Here is a 27,529-nt window from a genome sequence, read left to right as displayed (position 1 = left end):
GCAGGACAGGTGTAAGAGAAACTACCTTCACATGTAAGCAAAACTTCCTTCATTATTAAAGGGACTGAATTTAAGAGCAGGGAGGTTATGCTGCAACTGTACAGGGTACCAGTGAGGCCGCACCTGGAGTACTGCGTGCAGTTCTGGTCTCCTTACTTGAGGAGAGATATACTAGCTTTGGAGGTGGTGCAGAAGACATTCACCAGGTCGATTCTAGAGATGAGGGGGTTAGCCTGTGAGTATAGTTGCTGGAATTCAGAAGAATGGAAGGGGATCTTATAGAAACATATAAACTTCTGAAAGGGATGGATAAGAGAGGCAGGAAAGTTGTTTCCACTGGTAGGTGAGACTGGAACTAGGGGACATAGCCTCAAGATTCAGGGGGATAGATTTAGGATGGAGATTTGGAGGAACTGCTTTTCCCAGAAATTAGTGAGTCTGTGGAGTTGTCTGCCCAAGGAAGCAGTAGAGGCTACCTCATTTAATATACTTAAGAGACAGATAGATTTTTGCATAGTAGGCGAATTAAGGGTTATGGGGAAAAGGCAGGCAGGTGGAGCTGAGTCCACGGCCAGAGCAGCCATGATCTTATTGAATGGCGGAGCAGGCTCGATGGACAGTGTATTCCATGCTCCTATTTCTGATGTTCTTATGTGACAGTGCCTGTACTGGAGTGTTGCCACGAGGCCTTGTACTTGTCTCTCTGGTAAAGCAGTGTGTTGGTTATTCACAAAACCATACTCCCAGCGTTTAGTCAGGAGGAGGATGTGTTGGAGTTTGCCTGATCTTCTCCTGCCAGCGGGTTGGGTCTTTTCCAACTCTGCCACTGAAGTTACCAAGGAGCACAAGTTTTTCACTGTCCGGGATATCAGTCTGGGTTTTCTCAAGGTTGGAGTGGATGTCCACTTTGGTCATACCATTAGCTCCCAGCATAGGGGCATATGCGCTGATGACCATATTGCACTGGTTCCATGATAGGATTAGTTGAGAAAAGTCACTGAGATACCAGATCAGTTCAAATCCCATCCCATAAAAACTGGTGAAAGAAACAACAAGATGCTGGGGGAACCCAGCAGGCCAGACAGCATCCGTGGAGAAAAAACAGTCAAAGCTTTGGGTCAGGACCCCTTCTCAGGGCTGAAGATAGGAAAAAGGGAAGCCTAATACATGGGGGGAAAAGCATAGCAGTGATAGGTGGACAAAAGAGGGGAGGCGGGGTGGGCACAAGGTGGTGATAGGTAGATGCAGGTAAGAGATGGTGATAGGCAGGTGTGGGGGAGGAGGGGAGAGCAGATCCACCAGGGGTGGGTCAAAGGTGTGGAGGCAGGCACCTCATGGGGGGGAGGGGAGGTGAGGAAAAGAGGGATGGGCTAGGAAAAGGAAGAAAAGAGGCATGGTGTGTGTGTGTGTTGGGGGGGCGGGTGGGTTTACTTTAAGTGGGAGAATTTGATGTTCATGCCATTAGGCTGTTAGGTCCCAAGATGGAAAATGAGGTGCTGTTCCTCCAGTTTGCGTTTGGACTTCTCCTGGCAGTGGAGGAGGCTGAGGAGTGACATATCAGTGGTGGAGTGGGAGGGGACTGTGTTCCTCACCCAGTTTATCCCTCCAGAAGAAGTTGTACACATCACCTTGTTCTTTAAGCTGACTATATCCTGTCTGTTGTTCCTCACTCAGAGTAGTGGAGATGTTGGCGCCAAGCTGTCTGAGTTCCCAAGCCTTGATAGTGGAGTGGCATTCAGATCTGCCACTGTTGGGGTTGTCCATGAGATTCCTGATGTACCAGGTCCTGAACTACGTATTGGGGAGCGGAAGTTGTTGGTGCATGACTTCTTTCAGGCGTGGTGGTCATTACATAATAGCCAACGCACAGTTCTGACAGAGTGAGGAGTTGATTCAATAGCAAGTGGGTCCAAGATGAGTGGAGCAAAGATTCTGCTGCATTGGTAATCACATTCGTACATAGGACAAGTGCCCCTCAACTTGCACATATGGGCACACAGATAAATGCACTGGGTTGGTTTAGGAATAGATGCCAAAGGGAGTCATAGAGTCACACAGCACAGAAACAGGCCCTTCAGCTCATCATATCCTTGATTATCGTGACCTATCCATTCTGAACCCGTTCACCAGCACTTGGTCTGTAGCCTTCTATGCCCTGGTGATTCAAGTGCTCACTTAGATACTTCTTAACTTCTGTGAAAGCACCTGCCTTCATCACCCACTCAAACATTGCAGTCCAAACTGCAACCACCCTCTGGGTGAATATAACTAAAAAGGCCTCATTGTGGTGAATCTCCTCTGCACCCTCTCTGGTGCAACACGTCCTTCCTGGAGTGTAACGACTGGGACTGCACACAATTCACCCGCTGCGGCTTAGCCAACTTTAAATCGATGCTACAGGGTATCTCACTCATAGCGAGAAACCCCTGGGACCTTGGTAGAAGGCATCCCAAAGGAAAGGCACTACGAAAAAAAAACAGCACTCCCTCCGCCTGAGCGCGGAAGCAACAGTTCTACTTCTGCGTCTTGATCTTTCAAGCTGAACTTCAACCGAAACCCACCTCCTGTGACACAGAAGCCTCGTTGGGAGTGGTGAAGGAGCAAAAGTATGTCCCAGGGTGTAGTAAATGTTCTGCAGTGGTGAGGGAAGGGCAGGACTTCTGTGTGTTCGCTGTCGGGCCTTTCTGGGGAGATTTCCAGAGTGTTGGATGCAATCGTTTGTTTCACTTTCGTGTTACGGTACTTTTGCCTTGGACGTCCAGGGACTTCACGCAGATCGACGGAGGAACATGAAGCCCCTCCATCTGGCAGTGCTGCTGCTCGTTCTGCAGGTGAGTGAACGAAAACTGCGAAGGGGCTGGGGTTCAGAGACCTTTAACACCCCAAGCCAACGGCAGTCGGGGGGAGCACAGTGACTGTCCGAAGGCTGGCTGTACCCCAGTGCCACTTCAGCTTTTCTGTTACTGTGGGACGCCAGGGGTGAAAGTCATCGACGGCTCTTAGCAGTGCGGCCGTATGACTGACATGACCGATTTAACTCGTTTCTACTTATTGCATCAGCCACTTTGTCCCGGGTGCGTTGTGCAGGTTTATTTCCACCCCGCTGCGAAGACTCCCCGAGTCGACCCGGGCAGGAGCTCGCCTGGCTGCCGATTCACACTTGTCCTGTGTTACCGTGTCGGACAGAACCCTCGCTGTGTTTTCATTTCAGGCTCCTGGGCTTTATTTTAATCTGCATTAAAAATGAATGCAGATTATCTTAATGCAGATTCATGACTGTATTAAAATAAAATCCAGTATTCATGACTGATAAACAATTCGCTGCGGGGTTTACAAACATTCACACAAGCCTAGAAATGGATTTTTATGCTGACGCGTCGAGCAGCCCAAGTTATTGCTAGCAGTAATCTATACACATTTCATCCATCTTTGGGACGTGGGCATCTGTTGCAAGAGTAACACTGGCTATATCCTATTGAGGGGGTGAATGCCAGCTGCCCGACGTGATAAGTGGGTGGTTTGCCAGGCGATTTCAGAGGCAGGAGACGTGACACCAGATTTTCTACCCTAAAAGTTATTGGTGAACCAGGGTGATTGGTATCCATACCGGCAGTTCATTTAATTCACTGAATCTGAATTCCCCACCTCTGGCCCAGAGAGATTTGAACCTATGTTGCTGGATTGTCAGTACAGGCCTCTGGTTTAGCGCCGCAGCCAGTCTTCCATACCCAAAGGACGTCAGTTTAGCTGTGACTTGAGCATTTATATGCCTGTTAGTGCCAGGGCGAAAAGTATTGCTAAAGATTTCTTCTTTTGTGTGGTGAATTTTGGCAATGGTTTTGGATTAATAAAATATATGTATGCAAACGTACTTAAATATCTACTACTTCCTGTACTAAAGGTATTAAAAAACTCTTTGGTGAGAGAGACTTTAATATAAGTAAGAATCAGTGAAAGTATTAATGAAAAGAAAACCGACAATTAAAATTAACTCAGTTTCTAGTTAATATTTGTTTTGCTCATGCATATGGAAATATATATAAACAATCCATTCATTGTTATTGAAGAGCTTTTAACACCAAATGGTCTTCCAGTATTTCTTTCCTTGTAAATGTGATTTGTGAAGCTGGTGACTCATATTGGCAAAGTTTTTTTTCAGGGAGCTATGACTTCCAAGCAGTTGCCCCAGTCTTTTCTCTGACAGTAAATTTAACAGAGTTTTGAAAGGAAAAGTTGAAATAACCAAAATTAAGATAAAACAGCAGATGCTGGGAATCTAAACTAAAAAGACAATGCTGGAAATACCCAGCAGGTCAGTCCGCATCTGTGGGAAGAGAAACAGAGTTAATGTTTCGGGTCGAAGAGCTGCAATGAGGGTGGGGGAGACGGAATGTCTTTAACAGGGTAAAACCAGGTGACCAGAGAGCTATGCTGTAAACAAGCTTATTTGGTCAATGAGTGAGTGTGAGCAGTTAGGGAACACAGACAAAACAATGTGGGAGTTATGAAATGTAGAACAGAAAGACATGCCTGGCAAACTAGGCTAGGCATGTCTTCCACTCCCAGAGGAAACAAAAAGGAGAAAACGAAACAAGCTGAGCTAATATCACAGATGTATGGCTGATACAGCGAGAAATCAAGTAACCTTCATTTGTAGAATTCAGCATTAAGTTTAGAAGGTTGCAGTGTACCCAGATGGAAGATGAGGTGCTGTTCCTATAGATTGCATTGGGCTTCATTGTAACAGTACAAGAAGCCACAGACCGAAAGGTCAGAGTGGGAGTGGGATGGAGAACTAAAGTGGCAGATCACAGGAAGGTCACAGTCATCCTTGCAGAGTGAATGCAGATGGTTTGCAAAGTGGTTACCCAAACTGTGTTTGGTTTTTCCGTTGTGAAGGAGGGCACATTGTGAATATTGAATATAGTGCACCAGATTGGAAGCAGTGCAAGTGAATCACTGCTTCACCTGGAAAGACTGTTTGGGTCCCTGGTTGGTTGGAAGGGAAGAGGTGAAGGTGTTGCTTTGCCTGTGGTTGCAAGGGAAAGTGCTGTAAAAAGAGGGGTGGTTGCTGGTGTTCTTTTGTCTATATTCTCACACCTGAAGTGCTTCCATTCACTCAGATTACCTTGTTTGTGGTTTATCACCTTGGTCACCCTGGTTTTACCCTGTTAGAGACATTCCCTCCCCCCACCCTCCCTGCAGCTTCTTTTGTCTCTTTCCCAGTTCTGATGAAGAATCTTTGACTTAAAACGTTAACTCTGTTTCTGTTTGCACAGATGCAGCCTGATCTGCTGAGTATTTCCAGCATTGTCTGCTTTTATTATAGTTGAAATAGCCAAACTTGTCACTTTGCGAGCTGATGATTGGTAATAAGTTTTAAAAGATATTGTCCTGCTCTTTCGCACCCCAGAGATGAAATTGCAGGGCTGGTATGACTATTTAGCTGTGTTATCTTACAGAAAAACAAAGATGTCTATTGGATGCTCCAAAATGACACAAGGGAAGTTCTTGACAAATTAGATTCACTGATGTCCTAAGTGCTATAAATGCCTGATGCTGCAACAAACAAAGTCTGATCATATCTATGGCACAGAAGTATAGAAACTAGATTGTACAGTGGCCATTTTTTTGAGGCATTATGGTCCAGCTCCGATATTACACAGAGCTGATCATTGTTGGATACTATTGGGTAAAATTGCACCAATTACAGAACTGGGCATTGCATTTCCAGGTATGGTCCTTACAAGCACATTTGGTCTATTTCTGGGATTCAGGCATGCAACAAATGGTATTAGTATTGGTTTTGGTTTATTATTGTCACTTGTATCAAGGTACAGTGAAAAACTTGTCTTGCATGCAGTTCGTACAGATCAATTCATTACGCAGTGCATTGAGGTAGTCCAGGGTAAAAACAATAACAGAATACATAGTAAAGTGTCATAGATACAGGGAAGTGCACTGCAGGTAGACAATAAGGTACAACAAGGTAGATTGTGAGGTCAAGAGTCCATCTCATCGTATAAGGAAGCCATTCAATAGTCTTATCATTGTGGGATAGAAGCTGTCCTTGGGCCTGGTGGTATGTGCCCTCAGGCTCCTGTATCTTCTGCTTGATGGGAGAGGGGAGAAGAGAGAATGACTCGGGTGGGTGTGGTCTTTGATTATGCTGGCTACTTCACCAAGGCAGTGAGAGGTTTAGACAGAGTCCAAAGAGGGGAGGCTGGTTTCCGTGATGCGCTGGGCTATGTCCACAAGTCTCTACAGTTTCCTGTGGTCCCAGGCAGAGCAGTTGCCATACCAAGCTGTGATGCATCCAGATAGGATGCTTTCTATGGTGCATCAATAAAGGTTGGTGAGTATCAAAGGGGACATGCCAAATTTCTTTATCCTCCTGAGGAAGTAGAGGCGCTGGTGAGCTTTCTTGGCCATGGCGTCTACATGGTTGGACCAGGGCAGACTATTGGTGATGTTCACTCCAAGGAACTTGAAACTTACAACCCTCTTGACCTCAGCACCATTGATGTAGACAAATGCGTGTACACCGCCCCCTTTCCTGAAGTTAATGACCAGCATTAGCTGTGCAATGTGCATAAATTGGATCAGAAAACTCCACACCAAATATTGAACAGACTCAGTGGAACCAGGACCACATTGCTCTCATTGGTTTGTTTTCTTACTGTTTAATGGGACACTCTGCTGACACCGGGAAACCTGACTGCTCACACACTTCCCGCATCCACAGTGTGTGTTTAAGCTTGCAGTGGGTGTGTTTTCCAGCACTTAGCAGCTGAGGTATTCATTCCACGCATGCCTGTTATGTGAACAGGTTCGTGCAGTCTTAAAGATGGAGGACTCTGGACACAATCTTTGGATTTTAAAAATAGTTTAATCACAAAGGAAAATGCGGGGACAGAATGAATGGGAAATGATGCACACTCGCGCCCACACACACACACACACACACACACACACACACACAGGAGACCACGAACGTGAGGGGGAAATCGCAACGAGGATGAGATACACACACACTCACGCACACACAATAAACAAGGTACAGCTTATCAAGGGATAAACACTTCAATGCCTGAACACCTTGACCCAAACAAGCATTGGCCCTAACACTCCCTGGAATCTGACTAAGATGCTCCCAAACCACATGGTGGTGCACGCTCTTACCAGTGGTCTCTGCAGCGTTGTCTCACTATTCCTGGAGCAGTCAAAAGAGGAAGGCCCAGGAATGTGCAGCACTCTTTATAGTGATGGGAGGCTGGGTGGAGCCCGGCCAGGTAATTTAGAGGTTAAGGACAAAGGTGTTTACCAAGGCCAATGGTCAGGCAGGTTCAGGAACAAAGGTGCTCTCCAAGGCCAATCCCTACGCCCTCACCTGATGGGTGGGGTGGAGCCAAACCTTGATTGACAGTGGTGTCATTTCCGATCCAATGAGTAATGCTGTCCTCCGACTGGAGGGGTCAGTGTTGTTACTGTCATGTGACAACCATGTGCTCTCATACTACAGTACCTCAGTGGAGAAATCATTGGCAAGATTCCATTCCTGGATGTATTGTTATTTTCATGGCTGAGTTCTCCAGCTGGGTTGAGGACCTCATGGAAGGAAGCAAGGAGATGCCCATCAATGAAGAGGCTGCTCCTAAAAAGCCTTTAGAGATGCCACATCTACCTGGATCTCTCTGATGAACAATGTAGTCACAGCCTCAGATTTTTAAAGAGATAAGTAACATTGTGCAGGAAGGGTTTTGGCCACGCTCTCATGTCTGGTCTGCTCTTGCCATGGAGGCTGAGGTTACTTTGACTCTCTTCTTTGCCCACATGACCTTTCCAAGTGGATGCAGCAGATCACCACCCCTGGGGATAGAAGGGACTCCCCAAAAGAGAGATAGTGTTCATGAGCCTGCAAAATAAAATTCACAATGCAAACCGCATGACTTTCTCCACACAATAATCCTCAACACTGGTACAGTGCACCAATCATCAGTTTCAACAGGCTGCATGATACGTAAAGTTTCCTCACATTTTACTGTGCAGATCCACCTGCACTGAATATAACTTTTCAGTGAATGATTCCCCAATCTTGTAAGTGGCTTCAGACCAATGATCCTGATGAGTAGCAACTTGCTTAAAAAACCTCTGAACAAAATGCACATTTGTCAGGTTACTGTCACATTATAGGTTTAAACACTGGTCAAAATGTGATCAATGCTTTTTGGTAGAAGTCATTAATTGTCACTAACACTCAAACATAATTTTGTCACTTTCAATCCTTTGCATAAATGGGGGCTCCTAAAGATGGGGCAATGTAGAGCAGATGTTTAATCTCAGCATGTGAGCTCCCTCATAGCTCTCTGCTTCTCATTGGACTCCCCTCCACTAGGGCCTCCAAGGCCCCTCTGCCCATAGGAAGAGGATAGTCTCCTTCAGCCTGGAGAGGCGGCGAACCTGCAAGGACCCCTTCCTGTGTGTGCAGTCTGTCTCCTTTTCCTCATTACAGTAAAAATAGGCTGGAAATGCCCAGGAGGCCAGGCAACATCTGTAGGGAGAGAAAAACAAGCTTAACGTTTTAGGTGGAAGTCGCTGTCATATCCTGAACGGAAGGGATGGTGGACATTGAATAAGCTTTTCATTCTCCTACCTCTTGGAGGCTTGGCTTCTGTTTGGGGATGGGGGAAGTAGAAACGCAATGCTGGAGAGAGGGTGAGAGTAGTGCAGAAGGAGTTGGGATGAGTGGGGAGAGTGATGGAGTAGCGGTTTGCGTGTGTGCGTCTGGTTAAGTTTGTATTAAGAGAGCAGTACTTGAAGTGATATGTAGGACACAACGTACCTGGTAAGATCCCAAAATTTCCGGCGTCATTGCTCCCTTACGAGATATCTCACTCTAGCCACCTCCTACAAGGCTCTTGTAACAGTAACCCTAAGGGGCCTCCTGTCCCTTCATCCTGCTCCTACTGCTGTGTAAGATCTCCCTCCTGCGATGTTTCTCACTTACTGCGACTACTATGTCTCTTTCACTAAAGTTGGGGCTCTCTCCTGCCCCCTTGCATCTGCAATGATTGTTGCTGCCATATGGCCTCCATGAAGAAAGCCATGTGGATTTTTGGGGGCAGGATCCAGTTTGGCGTTATTCAAGTTTTATTCAAGTTGATTGTTGTCATAGGCATACATACACAGGGTTTAAATGCCACAAAAATTAGCTTTTTGCAGCAGCAGCATAGTACATTCCAAGATGAGGACAAACATAAGTTAACATAAATTAACATAACTTGCACATATGCAAAATAAACATAATAACATTAGTGTGAAATTGAGAGAGAGAGAAAAAAAGTAAAGTATATTCCAAGGTAGTGTTAAGATTTTCCAGGTTGGTTCAAGGACCTGTTGGCAGTGGGGAAGAAGCTGTTGTTGAACCTTGAGGGGTGGGTCTTCAGGCTCCTGTACCTCCTGCCTGATGGCTGCAATGAGAAAAGGGAATGGCCTAGATGGTGGGGTCCCTGATGATGGATGCCACCTCCCTGAGACATCACCTCTTGTAGATGTCCTCAATGGTGGGGAGAGCTTGTACCTGTGATGGAACTGGCTGAGTCCTGCATTCTTGCGTTTCTGTGCACTGGAGTTTCCGTGCCAGGCCATGATGCAACCAGTCAGAATGCTTTGCACCTTACATCCGTAGAAGTTTGTCAGAGGCTTTGATGACATGCTGAATCTCCTTAAGCTTCTAAGAAAGTAGAGGCGCTGGCACGCCTTCTCGTAGTTGTTATACGCTAAATAATTATATAATGCTAAATGCAACAATGTATTAGCACCACAAAAATAGACAAAATCCTATTTTTCAGCAACTAATGCATATACTGTATATATTTTTTGTGCATGTGGTTGTTCATGTATAAGCACCTAATGTGCAAATTTCAGAAATATTGAGTTAGATATAAGAACAAATTCAAAACTCCAGTAAGAAGATAATATTTTAAACAGCATAAACATGGTTATATTTTATAATTTACTGGAATTTGTTTATTTTTTATTAAATACAATTTTATCAAAACATCTTTTGTGGAAATTTTAATCATCACTGTTGCATAAAATGTTTTGCAGAATATAAAAGGTGTCTACCTATCGACCTCAATGGAAAGTCATGTTACTCAAAATGAGTCATCAATTACCAGCACCTTCAGTTCATCACAGTTAGGCTTCAGGCGATTGAAAAGGCAGAGTAACTGTGAACCTGAACAGTATATGTCAGACGATTCAACACAGTGTTGCTCTAAGTGTCCGCCAGGTGAGTGTGAATTCTGAACAAGTCAATGTAATGTTTTGCAAGAATTTGCTTGAACAACATATGTAGACTTTTGACGGAAGTTTGTTAAGAATGACCTAGGACGCACTGGACCTGCATTTGCCGTTCCCAGCTGCATGGCTCCCCAAGTCCAGATGCAGCACTTCCTCAAGGTGGAGGAATCCACAAACAGCCACTGAGCTGCAGTGACGGATTTGATGGCCCCGCCACTGGACTCCCGAATGGCCATCTTAATTAAATCCTTAATATTAATTAAAATAAAAATAGAAGAAACAAACAGCCTATCTTCACTTACTAGATGCACCAGATATGGCTGGCATAAAACTGAGAGGCCACATGATCTACATGATAAATTTTAGTTCAGTGGTGAGTTGAGGGGCAGAGCGGAAGTTCACATGTCCTGGGAGGTCTGATCCATCGTATTGGCAACTTGCATATAATGCTGCCTAGGTAGCGTCATTCAACATACTGAAGAAGGACGGTGATCAGGAGCTTAGTTGAAGGGAGGTGTTTAGAAAGGCCCTTCAAGGAGGAGAAGGAGGTAGAGATGCAATGTGTTCTATCGGTGGGTACTGGGTCAGCTGAGGACATGGCTACCAAAGAGAGGGGCAAAGGGCCAGATAATTTGACTCAATGCCAGAGTCAAGAGAAGGGAACTTTTTATGGGAATGGGTTTTTGTGTGGATGGTTAAAGCAGAAGGCAGTGAAGAAATAGGAGGAGGAATACCCCGTTTGGCCCTTCCTGCCCCCTCCGATATTCATAGAACATAGATCATATAGAACGTAGAACGTTACAGCACAGTACAGGCCCTTCAGCCCACAATGTTGTGCCGACATTTTATCCTGCTTTGAGATCTATCTAACCCCTCTCTCCCACATAGCCCCCCATTTCTTCATCATTCATGTGTCTATCTAAGAGTCTCTTAAATGTCTCTAATGTATCTGCCCTCACAACCTCTGCTGGTAGTGCGTTCCACGGACCCACCACTCTCTGTGTAAAAAACTACCCCTGACATCCCCCTTATATCTTCCTCCAGTCACCTTAAACTTTTGTCCCCTCGTGTTAGCCATTGTCGCCCTGGGAAGAAGTCTCTGACTATCCACTCGATCTATGCCTCTTATCATCTTGTACACCTCTATCAAGTCACCTCTCATCTTCCTTCTCTTCAAAGAGAATTCAGTAAGATCATGACTGATCTTTTACAGCTTTCCTGCACTAACCCTATTTCACTTGTTTCCTTAATATCTAAAAATCAATTGATCTCTAGAGAACATAGAACAGTCCAGCATAGAAACAGGCCCTTTGGCCCACAATGTCTGTGCCAACCATAATGACAAATTAAACTAACCCCATTTGCCTGCACATAATCCATTTCCCTCCATACCCTGCGTGTTCATCTTGAGTGTGCAAAGAACTCAATCTCCACAACCCTCTTGGATGATGAATTTTAATAATTCACCACCCTTTGGGTGAAGTAATTTCTTCTCATCTCTGTCCTGAATGGCCACTCCTTTATTTTGAGACTTTGATCACTAGTTCTAGGGCGGAATATATTAATTCTGCATCTACCTTGTCAAGCCATGTAAGAATGTTATGCCTTTCAAAGAGAGCAGCATTCATTCTTCCAAACTCAAGAAAGTACAGGCCAAGTCTGCTTTAGCTCTGTTCATACGACATAGCTGCCATCCAACCAATCAATCTGACAAACTTTTACTGCACTCCCTATATTACAAGTGCATCCATCCTTTGGTAGGGAGACCAGACCTATATGCAATATTGCAGATATGGTCGTACATTGGTTCTAGATAATTCGCATATCATCTCCACTTCTGCTGTCAAACCGTCTTGTGCCACATAACATGCACTTCCTTAATTTGCTCCGTGAACCGGCCTGTGAACTTCAAGTGATTCATGTGCAAGGGCACTTAGTTCCTTCTGATCTGTCATCATATAAAAATCCACCAACTTTCTATTTTGGTTTTGAGAGACGGGTTTAAATGAAGTTTCTGAGGTCAGGCATGATAGATGAATTGAGAGTTAGTGCGGGATGAGGTATAAAGACTTGAGTTTTAGGTGAGCTGAAGTTTAGGGAAGGAAGGGGATGGGAAGCTGAGGACCATTGGAAGACTGGACTCTGGAGGTGAAAATAACCCTCAATTGGGGATGGAGCTAAGCAACCTTTATAATGGAGTATCTAATAGAACAGCAGAGTGCTACTTAAATGGCATTAAACTATTAAATGTTCATGTTTTCGTACAAGAATTATAACAGGTAATTAAGAATGTAAATCCTTAAGGGGGCTGGAGTATTAGTCAAAGGAAGACTCCCTTGAACTCCACTGAGCTTTGGTAAAACTACACTGAAATTCTACACAGAGTTTTGAATTTGTTATTTAAAGAAAGACATACTTGCTTTGGAGGCTTTGGAGTGAAGGTTTACTAGATTGATTGCGAGCCTGAGATGGTTTTGTCTTATGAGGAAAGACTGAGCAAAATAGGCTTTTTTGGAGCTTTAAAGAACGGGACATAATGCTGTTGAAGCATATTGGGAAGTTGACACGGTACATGTTGTGAGGATGTTTAACCTGATGGGGGATTCTAGAACTTTGGGGCATAGTCTCGTGATAAGATGTCAACCTCTTAGACCAGCTTGAGGACGAATTTCTTTGTTCAGAGAGCAGTGAATCTTAGAAATTCTCCACCTCAGAGAACAGTGGAAGCTGAGTCATTGTTTATTCCAGGATGAGACAGGTTTCTGGAACATTGGAGATTGAAGGGTGATGGAAAAACAGTTGAGGCCGAAGAATAGATCAACATAACCAATGTGTATGATGGAGCAGATCTAAAGGACTGTTTGTTATACCCTTGCTTTTATTGTGATTATTCTTATGTTCTTATCAATTTGGAAAGTTTTAAGTGTGCTTCCGTTTTCCTGAAGGTTCAACATTTGGATGTCTTGGAAATGTTTGTAAATGTAGCTTTTCTAACACCTTATCCTACAACTGGTTATTTGTAAGACTACTGGAGTTTTGTTTTGGTTCTTCTACCTATCACTGCATTTCCTTTATTTGCATTTTAGGTACTCGTTTGAGGGAATCCTGCACCAAAACTTCAAATTCCAGCTGTGTTGATTGTGGAAACGAGGAATATACAGATGTTAATAATAGTTTGCATTACTGTCTCCGATGTTCTCGATGCCAGGAAGGAAATGGTAAGTAAACTTAATGTGAACGTGTCCAATCAGATTGTTTATAAACAGAATGATAGTGAAATAGAATCAGAGAAACCTATACTGCTGGAGGATCCTGAGCCTTTCTGGCTAGTGCCAGCTCTTTGAAAGCGCTCTTTATAAGAAATTCATTACTGGGACATTGCTGCTGCTGGCAAAGCCAGCATTTATTACCCAGCCCTATGTACCGAGTGTTTGATAAAACTGAGCTGTCTTCTTTCTGGAGTCTTATGCCAATCTCAACATTTCCTACATTTTACAGGTTAGGTACTTATCTGGCTAAAGATTGCACTGATATTTAGGCCTTCCTCAGTAATCATTTAACCAACAACACACTTAAACCTACTTTGCTAAGGTTTCTCTTCAGGTTTTTGTCCACCTCCCTTGTGAACATTACTGCTGCCTCTGCTTCCACCACGTGTTCAGTTAGTGTATTCCAGGTCCTAACAACTTTCCTTTTCTCTTTTCTGATTCTTTTGTCAGTATGTGATCTGTGTCCTCTTGTTGCTAAACCTCCTGCAGTGGAAACAGTTTCTCCTGTTTCCTCTATCCAAAACCCCAGGGCCCGGTGACAACAGGTACAGCCTGGAGCAGGAGCACAGCTAGATCCAGGCAAGAAGGCAAAGCATATAAATGGCAAGGAGGGGGCAGATGTGCACACCTGCATGGGGTGGAGATGTGAGGAGATCATGCAGATGTGTGTGCTCGCACAGATGTGTAAGATGTGCAGCTGCTGTATGAGATGGGAACCAAGCACAAATATATGCAGCGTGAATGGTGCAGTGGTAGATACCAGTTTAAATGCATGCAGACAAAGGGGGGCTGACTATGGATGTCTGTTGCATGCTGCATAATAGGGGCTGCTTACATATAAGTGTGTAAACTGTACATATATGTGTACCCTGAGGGTGCTCTGTGAGCTGATGACTGTGCACTTGTACAGATGTATAGTGTTTTAAGATGCACTGTGAGATATTTGAAGCTATGTGGGTGATCCTTGTGTGGGAATACTGTAGATGGTGAATGTCTGATTTTTATTATTTTATCATTACTAAATCTGTTGAACCAACAGCAGCAATGGAACATTATAAAAGACACGTAAACATTTTGGTGGGTATTTATGTTTGTAATATGACACTTATTCCTGTGTGTACATGAGTGCTTGAGTTCATGTTATCATCCAAACCGTCTTAATTAATGTTGCTGTGCTTTTGCTGCATGAGCACTGTGTGTGTGCATTCCTGCTTTATATGATTGGGTGGTGCTGTCTTGCTTATCATTAATCACTGGTGACTCTGTGATCTGCTTTTAATGACCAATAAAATCACTCATGCAAAGTATATCCATTCAAAAGGAATGTAATTGTAAATACAGAATATTTGTAGAATCCACTTTTGACATTAATTCAACTTGCAATGCATCTTCGATTAATTTTTAAAGAAAGGATTTGCTAGAGTGACTTAAGATGGCTGTTAATGTATGTTATATCGAAGCTGAAAGATGTGACAAAATATGTATCATGTCTTTATATTTTTACTAGGACTGAATTAACTATTACTGTAACTTGCATCAGTTGAATTGGACTTATAGGTTTTGGGAAAAAAACAGGGCAGTGGGGCAAATCAGATCATTCTTTCACAGAGCTAACAGTGGCATAATGTGGCTCCAGTGTTAGACCAGTTCAGGATTTCATTTGGCCACAGACTTTCCCTAAGATTTGGCAATGGAACTTGTAATGATTAGAAAGCCATTTCATTGTGGAAGGCTTTTTAAAGGTTCTGGGCGCAGTATCAAAAGGACAAGCAAAGGTGTGTCATTTTAATCAAATTCAAAATTCTTACTGAAGCCTGCAGTTAAAATATATAATTCAAGGCCTCATTATGAACAGAAAGCAAAATAGAGGAAGATTTGATTACAAAAAAAAGATTTAAAAAAAATCATTTTTAAAAATCTCCAGCAATATCTAGAACTTGACAACAGGAGATTTCATATTAGTAAATTTTAATAATCAGTGCTAGAGAGTTGTTATTGAAGATGTTATATATTAATGCTGAATGACAAGTCCAAATCTTTCCTCATATTTTTATTTCATTGTAATTTCTTATGGCTGATCAAGTCTATTTTGGCTCTCAGAGCATCTACATCAGTCCTATTTCCCCACTTATCTCTCTGCGCCTATTTTCAGGCCCATCAAATCCCCCACTTCTCCTGTCAGCAGGGAACATAACATTACTTTTCCAGCATTTCCTGGATCAGTTCTGTTCTATCACCTTCTGTGAAATGCTTTTGATTGTGCTTATGTTAAAAATGTAATATGATTGTGCTTTTTAAAAAAAATAGAACCACAACACGCTGCAAACACTCAGCATCTGTGAAACGAGGAACAGAGTTAACATCCTGGGTCACCAGTAAATACCTATAAAGAGACTTGGACATGAAATGTTAATTCATTTTTTATTTCTGCAGATACTACCTGACCTGCAAAGTGTTTCTGGCATTTTCTGGTTTTCTTTCAGATTTCCCTTAATTATTTTTGATTTTCATTGTTTTTGTTTATTGCTTTTAAAAAGATTATCCTTATTCCTGCAAGAAAGATTACCCTTATTCCTGCAAATTCCCGTAATCAGTGAGGATAGGCAGCAATACCTCCGGCACGATTATTCTCAACGCTGGTGTCCCACAAGGCTGCATCCTCAGCCCTCTACTCCCTATACACTCATGACTGTGCGGCCAGATTCTGCTCTAATTTTATCTGCAAGTTTGTAGATGATACCACCGCTGTAGGCCGTATCTCAAACGGTGATGAGTCGGAGTACAGGAAGGAGATAGAGAGCTTAGTGGCATAGCGTCATGATAACAACCTTTCCTCAATGGCAACAAAACAAAAGATCTGGTCATTGACTTCAGGAAAGGGGGCGGTGTAGATGCACCTGTCTACATCAACGGTGCTGAGTTCGAGAGGGTTGAGAGCTACAAGTTCCTGGGAGTGACCATCACCGATAGACTGTCCTTTGACACTCACCAACTTTTATCGATGTACCATAGAAAGCATCCTATCTGGATGCATCATGGCTTGGTATGGCAACTGCTTTGCCCAGGACCCCAAGAAACTGCAGAGAGTTGTGGACACAGCCCAGCACGTCACGGACACCAGCCTCCCCTCCTTGGACTCTGTCTTTACCTCTCGCTGCCTTGGTGAAGCAGCCAGCATAATCAAAGACCCCACCCATTAGGGTCATTCTCTCTTCTCTCCTCTCCCATCAGACAGAAGATACAGGAGCCTGAGGGCACGTACCACCAGACCTAAGGACAGCTTCTACCCCACTGTGATAAGACTATTGAACGGTTCCCTTATACGATGAGATGGATTCTGACCTCACGATCTACCTTGTTGTGACCTTGCACCTTATTGCACTGCACTTTCTCTGTAGCTGTGACACTTTACTCTGTACTGTTATTGTTTTTACCTGTACTACGTCAATGCATTCTGTACTAATTCAACGTAACTGCACTGTGTAATGAATTGAACTGTACAATCGGTATGCAACACAAGTTTTTCACTGTACCTCAGTACAAGTGACAATAATAAACCAATACCAATACCAATACCAACTATCCTGAGCAGGTGATCCCTGTGGTCAATAATATTTTCTCTGCCGTCCTCCAATATTTAATCCAACTTTCTTGTGCAAGATAGTCATGAAGAGAATTAGTCATATCCTTTCTGCCTCTAAGCATGCTCTTTGACTATTTCAAAACTATGATCTCCTTTACCTTCACAGGTCAAGAAGTAGAAGCCAAGTGTAATAAAACCCATAATACAAAATGCCATTGCATGAAGAACTTTTTCTGTAAGACTCCTGGAAAATGTAACATGTGTCTTCCTTGTAAAGAGTAAGTAAAATAAATCAGGATAATAACTTGTATATTGATCATGGAAAAAAATTAACTATCATGCATTGCTTAGCCAGAAAGTCATGAGGCATGGGATACATGGAAACTTGGCTGTGTGGATTCGGAATTGACTTGCCCACAGAGGCAGAGGGTGGTAATAGATGGAGCATGTTCTGCCTGGAGGTCGGTGACCAGTGGTGTTCTGCAGGGATCTGTTCTGGGACCCCTGCTTTTTATGACTTTTACAAATGACTTGGATGAGGAAGTGGAGGGATGGGTTAGTACATTTGCAAATGACATGAAGGGTGGAGGTGTTGTGGATAGTGTAGAAGATTGTTGTAGGTTACAACAGGATATAGACAGGATGCAAAGTTGGGAGGACAAATGGCAGATGGAGTTTGATCTGGAAAAGTGTGAAGTGATACACTTTGGAAGATTGAACTTGAAGGCGGGGTACAGGGTTAATGGCAGGATTCTTAACAGTGTGGAGGAACAGTGGGTCCAAGTTCATAGATCCCTCAAAGTTGCTGTGCAAGTTGATAGGGTGGTTAAGAAGGCGTATGTGTGCTGCCCTTCATTAGTCGAAGGATTGAGTTCAAGAGCCACGATGTAATGTTGCAGTTCTATAAAACTCTGGTTAGACCACACTTATTGTGTTTAGTTCTGGTCGCCTCATTATAGGAAGGGACGTGGAAGCTTTAGAGAGGGTGCAGAAGAGATTTACCAGGATACTGCCTGGATTAGAGATCATGTCTTATGAGGAAAGATTGAGCAGGCTAGGGCTTTACTCTTTGGAGTGACGCAGGATGAGAGGCGACTTGATAGAGGTGTATAAGATTATGAGAGACATAGATAGTGTGGACAGCCAGCATTTTTTCCCAAGGCAGCAATACCAGAGAACATCAGTTTAAAGTCAGAGGAAGAAAGTTTAGGGGAGATGTCAGAGGAAGGTTTTTCACACAGAGAGTGGTGGGTGCCTGGAATGCACTGCCGGGGGCAGTGGTAGAGGCTGATACAATAGGGATATTTAAAAGACTCTTAGATAGGCACATGGATGTAAGAAAAATGGAGGGTTATGGGCTGTGTAGGAGGGAAGGATTAGATTGATCATGGAGTAGGCTATCGTAGGTCAGCACAACATCATGGGCTGAAGGGCCTGTACTGTGCTGTACTTTTCTATGTTCTATGCTCATGATGGCAACCTTACCTCTTGAGTCAAAAGCTTGCAGAGCCACGTCAAAAGCTCTGGTTTGCACAACGGCGTATAAGAACTTTGGCTGCTGCTGAACATGTTTATACAATGAGTACAACACACTGAGCTTGTATTTCTCTTGTCCAACTCGGTTTTGCACTAACTCTGCACTAAATTTGTATTTTGTATATACCGTTTCTTTGCACTATTTGTACTTGCACTATTTTTCTTTGATTTTTTTTGATTTTTGTTTGTGTTTATTGTATGTCTTCTGTTCAATGTATGCCCTCTGTTGTGTGAGTCTGGGGGAAACGACATTTCGTTCCGCCATGTGTTTTTATAGCATGGATGAATAACAATAAAGTAACTTGAACTTGAATCTTTTGACCCAAGGGCTGAAGCACGTCATATGGGCTGATGATTTGGAATGGGAGTGAATGAACAATGTGCTGTTGATGACACCATCTTTTAAATGAACCATTAAACCAAGGCCTCTTGTGCATCCTTGTCAGCCTGTATCTTGTGTCTGGCATTGGCTTTCTGTGCACACCCTGCTGAATTAAGAGTAAGAATATGAGCCTTGGCTAACAAGAACTCAAGAAGACAAGGAGTAGCTCCTTTGGCCCCTCAAGGCTGCCTCGGCATTCAATATAAGCATGGTTGATTTATGCCAGCCTCAACCCCTCTTCTGTGCCAGGTCCCCAAAACCTGCAATTTCTCGATCTTTTAAATATTTCTCTGTCACCACCTTAAATATATATCCAATAACCTGGCCTCCACCACACTCAGGGGTGGAGAAATCTAGAGGTTCACCACCCTCTAAGAGAGGAAATTTTTGCGGTCATTCCTTCTTTCCCATTTGATAGTTTAAGGCCTTTGCTCAGTGTCCACTCAACCACATTAGTACCCCACCAATACTGCTTTCCCATGATTGGATACATATAATTGTTTTGTTTAGTTTGTTTTTAAATATTTAATTTTAAATGCATTGGAAAGTTGGGCAGGGGGATTCTGAATCCTTATTACATTTAAATAAGTAGTGGCCAAATTTCTTACTCTTTGGCAACATGTCCAATTGCTTTTCACTGGCAGCATATAAACCCGAGAATTTAGCTTCCTTTTCCATTGAGCTTAGAAGGCCCCAGTTGATTTACCTGTGAGTTTTAGGTGCAATTTTATGCTAGCTTCAGTTTAACAAATGAAAACCAAAGAAAATTGCAGATGCTGGAAAAATGAAACAAAGACAAAATGCTAGAAATACTTAGCAGGTCAGGCAACATTTGTGGATAGAAAGACAGAGATAATGTTTCTGGTCAGAGATCCTTCAACAGGGTCTCTGAGCTGAAATACTAACTTTGTTTCTCTTTCCACAGATGCTGCCTGCCCTCCTGAGTGTTTCCAGCATTTTCTGTTTTTGTTGCATTTTAATAAAGCCTGATGCAAAACTTCCAGTTTTCTGACGAGGGTGTTAAGTAGTAGTGGAACGGCATACCCTTGAGTTGGGGTTGTATGGAGCTAAGTGTGTGGGGCATAGCTTTGGTTCAGCTTGTGTTACCTCTGACTGAGGAGATTTAAAAGTTTGTTGTCATCAGCTGGCTGCCCATATTGGGAAATTGTGAACACACTAGCAGTGATTTTCTATTTAGTGGCACCAACTTGTGCCAATTGATTTGATTCTGCACTGTCGTTATCCAAACTCAGGAGGACCTCATGGTGTAAGTACCGAATTAGATGGAAAATCTTAAACATGCGCAGAGTGATCAGTGAATCAGGTAGCATCTGTAATGGAAAGGAAAGCTGTTTATGCTCCAGGCACAGCTCGTTTGTCAGAGCTAACTAGCTGAAGATTTTGTTTTTGTTTACTGGAATCAGTTACTTCCTTAAGCATTTTATTTCTCTCCCAAGATGTAACGCTGAAATTGAGGAGACTGTACACAGTTGTACGGAAACCAATAACACAGTCTGCAAGGCAAAAGGTGTGTTTCTCTCTTTCTCTCCATTATGTGTAGTGTTAACTAAACCAGTTAAAATATGGAATAGCTACTGCAAAAAAGATCTCAACAAATTACTGAGGTGATGTTACTATAAGACAATTTTCTGGCAGAGAGAATTAAACCACTGATTAAACTTACCCTATGCTAGTTAATATATTGACAATATATTATTAATGTGCTTGGCTCCAGTAATAGCTTTCTTGGCAAATATATTTCATGAGGACAAACTCAGGTTTTTAAAAATTACTGAAGCAATCGTGATGATTTTTTTTGAAAAAACTATTTTCTCCTCTCTTTTAAGGAAGATAATTTCTTAATAAATACATTTAAATATATTTGAAGAGTGGCTGAGATTCTCTCTGTTGCTTTACTCGTGATCATCTTCCTGATTGATTTCCTGTGTCAACCACATGTGAGTTCAGGTAGTGGCTGTTGTAGAGATTATTGAATTGTCAGACTTTTGCGTTGCTGGTTCCATTGTCTGTTTCACCCCAAATCCTTGTATGTGCATCCCCTCTAGTGGCCAGTGGTTACTGATCGGGTGGACTCCCTTTCGAGTTTCATTGTTTCCCCTCCCTAACTTTGGATTTTAAAGTTGGAAGTAGTCCCTGCTAGTGTGAAGAGTGAGATTGGCTGTCAATACAGATCAGCACTAGAATCTGAGATCCCTTTCAGATAAACCATGTCAATATTGTTGCCCGAACTTGTTTCCAATAACTTTTTAAAGATTTTTTTTAGTATCCTAATTTGTCTGCTTTTTCTCAGTTGCCCAGGAGATCAGATGAAATTGGGAGGGTATGGATTAATGAGGCATCCTAACTGTATGAATCTGGGCAGGTGGAATGCTTTGTCTTTGCCTCTGCAGTTTAATACATTTCCAGTCTGTAAGGCTCAGCCACTCTTTGGACAGAATGCAGGTTCAACAGCTTCACGCAGCTATACATTTACTGTATTGTATTGAGAGCTAAATTCGCGGAAGTCACAAGTTTTGTAAAGAAGGTGATAACTGTACAAGAAAATTTAAAAAAATGCAGATGCTGGTAATCTGAATCAAAAACAGAGAATGCTTTAGGTCAGGGATCATTGGTCAGAACTCTGCTAACTGTACAATTCAGCTGCCAGATGTACTGTTCACAAGTTCTTTTTCATCCTGTTTCCTTGGTTCAAAATCACACTGTGTACCAAGGCCATCACCAATGTAACTATAATTATAATGGCTGTCACCTATCATTTTCTTTTGTTTGATTTGCAGAAAAGGACCAACGGCTAGTTGCTTTGGTGGTATTAATACCAATAGCAATGTTCGTGGCTGGAATTCTATACTGCAAAAAGGAATCCCTCCCATGTAAGTCAAAGCACACCGAGGCTGTTCTGCCCTTGTAAGGAATAGCAGTCTGATCCGATCCTTAATACTAATCCATTACAATGATTTCAAACAAAATTATATTGATGCCTTGTTAAGTTGAGGGTGTAAGGGAAAAGCTGTTCCTTTAAACCATCTCTCCATGATATAGTAACCTTTCCTCAGAGTGCTAGTTTGGGAAAGCAGCTTTTTCTTTTTTATGTTATATGATCAAAACAAGACATGTATGGAAATTGCAGCACCTCTGAAAACATGTATTAAAGTGATGGGAGTGGGGGGACTGCATCTGTTTTGTGTGATGTCTCCATGCAGTGATATTGTATAATGTGCAAGACCTGAGAAATTGTGCCTGGCAGAATAGGCCTTACAGAAGGCCTTTCCTCTGTCTTCTCCACCCATGGCCGACAGTGGAGATGGCAGGGTAGGTGAATTGGGCAATAGTTGTAGAGGGGAAATGGGTGGCTTTGGCTGGTTGGCAGGGGAAATCAATCAGGACGACGATCAGGAGATCTCAGTGTTGGTGGGTCAGAAATATGGTCATGGAAGATGCTACATGGTGACAATATTGGGTCAGTAGATTGGGGGAGGGATGACTGGTCATTTAGGTGACATTTCAGGCTGGACCTGACAACATCAGTAACTGAGAGGTAGGGAGAGTGATCACTGTCAAAGAAAATATAGGTAAGGTACCCATATGGAAACAGGTAGATGCCTTGGACTCTTTTCTAGACCAGAACCAGATGGGGGAAGGGTGGGGGAGCCTGTGGGTGAATTGGTTCCATTTGCCTTTCTCCTCTCCCCTAATAGTTCCCATTATCACCTCCCTTACTTATCAGATTCCAGCACTGATAGTCTTTTGTGTTCCTGCTTATCTCGGTCCAGCAGCTGTCTCCACCTTCACCCTCCCCTTCCCTCCACTTCGCTCCATCCGCCTCTTCTTTATTTGTTCTGCCTCCATCCATCATCCATCTGCCTCCGTCTCCCAATTCCACTCCTCCCCTCTCCTACCTAGCTCGACCTGCCTGTTATCTTTCACCCTTCCTCAGTCTACCAATCACCTCAGGCTCCTGTCTTACCACATCCCCTGTCACTGGCTATTTCCCTATTCCGTTCTCAGTCCTGATATAGGGTTTTGACCCAAAACCTCGACATTTCCTCCCCCCGCCCCACCCACCGATGCTGGTCGACCCACTGAGTTCCTCCAGCAGACTATTTGTTGCTCCAGATTCCAGCATCTGCAGTCTCTTATGTCTCCTGTTTAATAGGTGAGGACCAGATCATACAAAGGGTAGGTGGGTTCACCAATTAACGGACTTGCGGTAAACATTATCGCAATCCCTTGGTTAATTCCCTGTGGGATGCAAAGAGGAATTTTTCACATTGTTTTTCTTGGCTCAGGATTGCTTCCTTCTTTATTCCTCCACCAGGAGAGAACCCTGATGCAGGGTTTCGACCTGAAACATTGACAATTCCTTTCCCCTCACAGAGGCTGCTTGATCCACTGAGTTCCTCCAGCAAATTGTTTGGTGTTCCAGATTCCAGCATCCGTAGCTTTGTGTGTCTTTCAGTTTCCTGCAGGTGTAAGGTCATTGATGTTTCTTGACTAGTTTGGATAACAAATAGAAATGTTGAATACCAGTGGTGTATAGCAACAGTTTGACTATTAGATGAGGTGTCAGGTAAGGTATCATGAGGTGGAGCTTATAAGAAATACTTAAATTCCACTTGGCAATTATAATGCACAGGCAACATTTTTGTCTGCTACAGAAGAAAGTTTCTAAGATTGCCTGAAGGCTTGGTGCAATTGGGACTTTGTGTGCTGGTGCCAGTTTCTGAACTACAGGGAGAAGAAAAACCATTGGTTCTTCAGCCTGTCATTCATGATGGTTGGGGCCACCATTTCTAGATACTCACTGTTGCAGACAGATGTGGGTTCTCTGCTGGGAAGGGATAAGAAAGGAAACAATCCTGGGCCAAGAAGAACAATTTGGAAGATCCCTCTTCGCTAGCTTCAGGGAATTAACCAAAGGCCAGAGATAATGTTTACCATGTGTACTTTAGCTGGTGCGCCCAAAAACCTTTTGAATGATCTGGTCCTCGCTACCAAGCACCTTGGCATTGAATAATGTGTGGATATTTAACAGGTTGTGGGCATTGAAAACCCCTCAGGATATGAGAGGTCATCTGTGCTTTAAACATCGTGTATTAAGCAAAGCTGGACAAAGTTTGATGAAGGACACATATTAGATGTTGTCTACATGGAACCCAAAAGGTGTTTGATGAAGTCCCACAGAAAGAGACTGGTTAGCAACAATGGATCCTATAGGATTAAAGGGTCAGGAACAAGAAATTGGCTTAAAGGCAGAAATCAGAGAGCAGTAATAAATGCTTGACTTTCAGATCAGAGTATGATAGATGGTGGTGTTTTCTTAGGGTCAGTATTGCGATTGAAAGATTGAAAAAAAGTGTCAGGGCAATGAAATTGCCAGTCCATTCTGAGATTTGCTGTATTTTGGACCTTTGCTTAGGATCACGGCTTGCAAGGTGTCAAGAAACAATATAAAATGCAGATCAATATTTGTGGCAGCTAAATTTTAGAATGTTGTTTTCCGGTCTCTCCTGATTGACAGAATCAAGGTTTTAGTAAGGTCAAAAAAGGGTCATGTATAATAGTTAGTGCTGCTCACTGCATTTCTGTTGTTCAACCTGCATCACCTCCACTCCAGAATTAAGGTCCCAAACCTTAGCCATTGAGCCTCGGAATGCAGGTAGCACTTGTGTTTGAACAGGTTCTGAGGCTGTGCTCTAAGTTATTGTAGACTTGTCCACTGACGTATAAGAGAAAATGGCCCTTACCCTCAATATCCGTTAAAAAAAGGTCTTCTACCAAATTACTCCTGCTGTGCAATACTGCACATCAACAAAAAAATCCATAACCAAATCCTGGAAAAGACGAACCACGTCTTGGGAGCCATCTCTCAACAAAGGCAGAAGTCCTTGATGAAATTCAGCACCACCTCCAATGTGCCAGCACAGTCTTTGGCACCTGAGGAAAAGGGCTTTGAGAATGAAAACCTCAAACTAGGCATAAAACTATCCTCCTGTATGCCTTCTGACACTGGATCGATGATGCTCTCTGCAAAATCTTCTAACTCCACTAGCACGATAAGCAAATCAACAACGGAATACTCTCTTAAACCAACATGCCAAGTACCGAAGCACTACTAACATTCAGTTGGCTCCTTTGGGCATTCCATGTCATTCACATGCCCGGCACCAGACTCTCCAAACACTCTTTTCTGAGCTCTGTCACAAGAAGAGACTATCGGGTGGAGAGAGGAAAAGATTTAAGGATAATCTCAAAGACTGCTTGCAAAAGTGCAGTATCTCCATTGACTTCTGGGAATCCCTGTCTGATAATGATTCAAAGTGGAGGAGCAGCATTCAGGTTGGCATGGATAACCTAGAATCCATGCTTCAGGAGCATGTAGAAACCCAATGTCAACCACAAAAAGAACACGTCACCTCCCAAAGTACCTACTTGCCTGCCTTGCCAGGCATCTCCTTCCCCACCTTCAGAACCTGCATTGATCTCACAAGTTACCTTACAACCCATAGAATTGGAATGGAAGCAAGTCATCCTTGATCCCAAGGGAGTACATAAGAAGAAGAAGATGATGATGGTGTTATGGACTCAGTGAAAGTCCCTTTAAGATAGAGAGTGTGTGTGTATTTGTGTGTGTGGGGCGTGCTTACGTCAATAGAAGATAAAGGGACGTAATGACGTTGTTGAAGAAGTTAGAAGAAGAAAAGGAGAGAGAGAGAGAAGGGAGGAGAGACACCAGCCTGCTTGTTTTCTCTAGCGATGGATGAGAAACAATAACTGTGTTTGCCACTGAAATCCATGTATGGAAGTTGGAAGTAATCCGGTGGAGTTCACTTTGTTGCTGATCTGTAGAAGGAAACAGGTATTTGTGTGTGGACGACCACGGTTCGGATGCTTTTCGGGGTGAGGAAGTCACTACCGAGTAAACACTGGAGTGTCGTTTGGGTTCCATCGTGGAACATTTGGATTTCGTATGTATTCTCTCTATGTTTTTCTACATCTACATCTTATCTTCAGACAACGGTGGTTGTTGAAGAAGCCCTTGCTCATGTTTCACCTTATGGCTTGCGGAACTGAACTTTAAGAACCATTCCGGAACTGGGAGCTTTGGACTTTGTCACACACACACACGACGAGTTTAGTTTGGGGATTAACATTCAAGGTTTAACATTTTTGTATTCTAACATACTAATATTTTTACTTTTCTTTTACGTATTATCATAAGTAGCGATTAATAAAATAGTTTTTAACACTGAATCATGCTCAGTGTGTTTCTTTTGTTGCTGGTTTGTGACAAAATTGGGGGCTCGTCCGGGATAGTTCCCAAGGTTAACGAGTTTCGTCCGGGATCCAACCCAAAGGTTAACGAGTGTCGTCTGGGATCATTCCCCAGATTGACGAGATTTGTTCGGGTTTCAATCCAAAGATTTTTGAGGGAGGTCTGATAAATTCTTTTTAATTGGCTTGTGTGTGTGGAAACCAGCAGCAATGGATATTAAGGCATTTTTGGAGTCACCAACCCAAAAGGGATTGGAGGTGGCGAAAAAGAATGATCTGATAAAGATTGCTACAAGGCTAAACCTTACAGAAGTAAAGCAGTCTATGAGAAAGGCAGATATTCAGAGACTGATAGTTGGCCATTATGTGGAAAAGAAGGTGTTTGAGAAGGAAGTGTTAAAACAGTTTCCTGGCAGTGAAATAGCAATTTCTGAGGCACAGGTGCAGATAGCAAAGATGGAGTTAGAACAAACACGACTGAAGTTCGAGTTGGGACAAAAGAAATTAGAGGCTGAACGAGAGCAAACCCAGTTAAAGATAGAGGCTGAACGAGAGCTAACTCGGATGAAGATAGAGGCTGATCTAGCAATGAAGCAGATGGAATTGAAGAGGATGGAGCTGGATAGTGAGGAGAAGGAGAAACAGAGGCAGCATGATTTACAAATGATGCAAAAGAGTGTGGAATCTGATTCTGATGATGGTTTTTCAGCCAGCAGGGAGGTTTGATTAGTCCCTCCGTTTGAGGAAGATCAGGTTGATCAGTATTTCCAACATTTTGAAAAGGTTGCTGTGAGTTCAAACTGGCCAAGGAAAGGATGGGCTCTTATGGTACAGAGTGTGTTTAAAGGGTAAAGCTCAAAAAGCTTATTCTGCTTTGTCTGCTGAGGATGCAGCTGATTATACCAAGGTAAAACAAGCTATATTAAGGCCTATGAATTGGTCCTGAGGCTTATAGACAAAAATTCAGAGATTTGAGGAAATCTGCAGATCAGACCTTATATGGAATTTGCCAATGGAAAGAGAATATGTTTTGAACGATGGTGCCTGGCTAAAATGTAGATGGGGATTTTGATAAATTGAAAGAATTGATACTAGTGGAAGACTTTAAAAGATGTGTTCCAGCTGAATTAACAACATATTTAAATGAAAAGGCAGTGGAAA

The 27,529-nt window shown here is 43.0% G+C and overlaps 1 protein-coding gene across 1 annotated transcript in view; it reads left to right on the top strand.

Annotated features, from left to right (window-relative positions):
- The first annotated feature begins 2,377 nt into the window (after positions 1-2,377).
- LOC127576901 (tumor necrosis factor receptor superfamily member 6-like) overlaps positions 2,378-27,529 on the top strand; it is a 42,420-nt gene continuing 17,268 nt past the window's right edge. The window contains exons 1-6 of the mRNA XM_052027723.1: positions 2,378-2,831; positions 10,111-10,294; positions 13,392-13,523; positions 17,324-17,435; positions 20,533-20,603; positions 21,874-21,966. Of these exons, the coding sequence (XP_051883683.1) occupies positions 2,628-2,831; positions 10,111-10,294; positions 13,392-13,523; positions 17,324-17,435; positions 20,533-20,603; positions 21,874-21,966 (796 nt within the window). The 5' untranslated portion in view covers positions 2,378-2,627. The remainder of the gene's footprint in view (positions 2,832-10,110; positions 10,295-13,391; positions 13,524-17,323; positions 17,436-20,532; positions 20,604-21,873; positions 21,967-27,529) is intronic.

This window comes from Pristis pectinata, chromosome 12, assembly GCF_009764475.1.
Source record: "Pristis pectinata isolate sPriPec2 chromosome 12, sPriPec2.1.pri, whole genome shotgun sequence".
In the NCBI taxonomy this organism is placed as follows: Eukaryota; Metazoa; Chordata; class Chondrichthyes; order Rhinopristiformes; family Pristidae; genus Pristis; species Pristis pectinata.
This window is presented reverse-complemented; position numbering and strand designations above follow the sequence as displayed.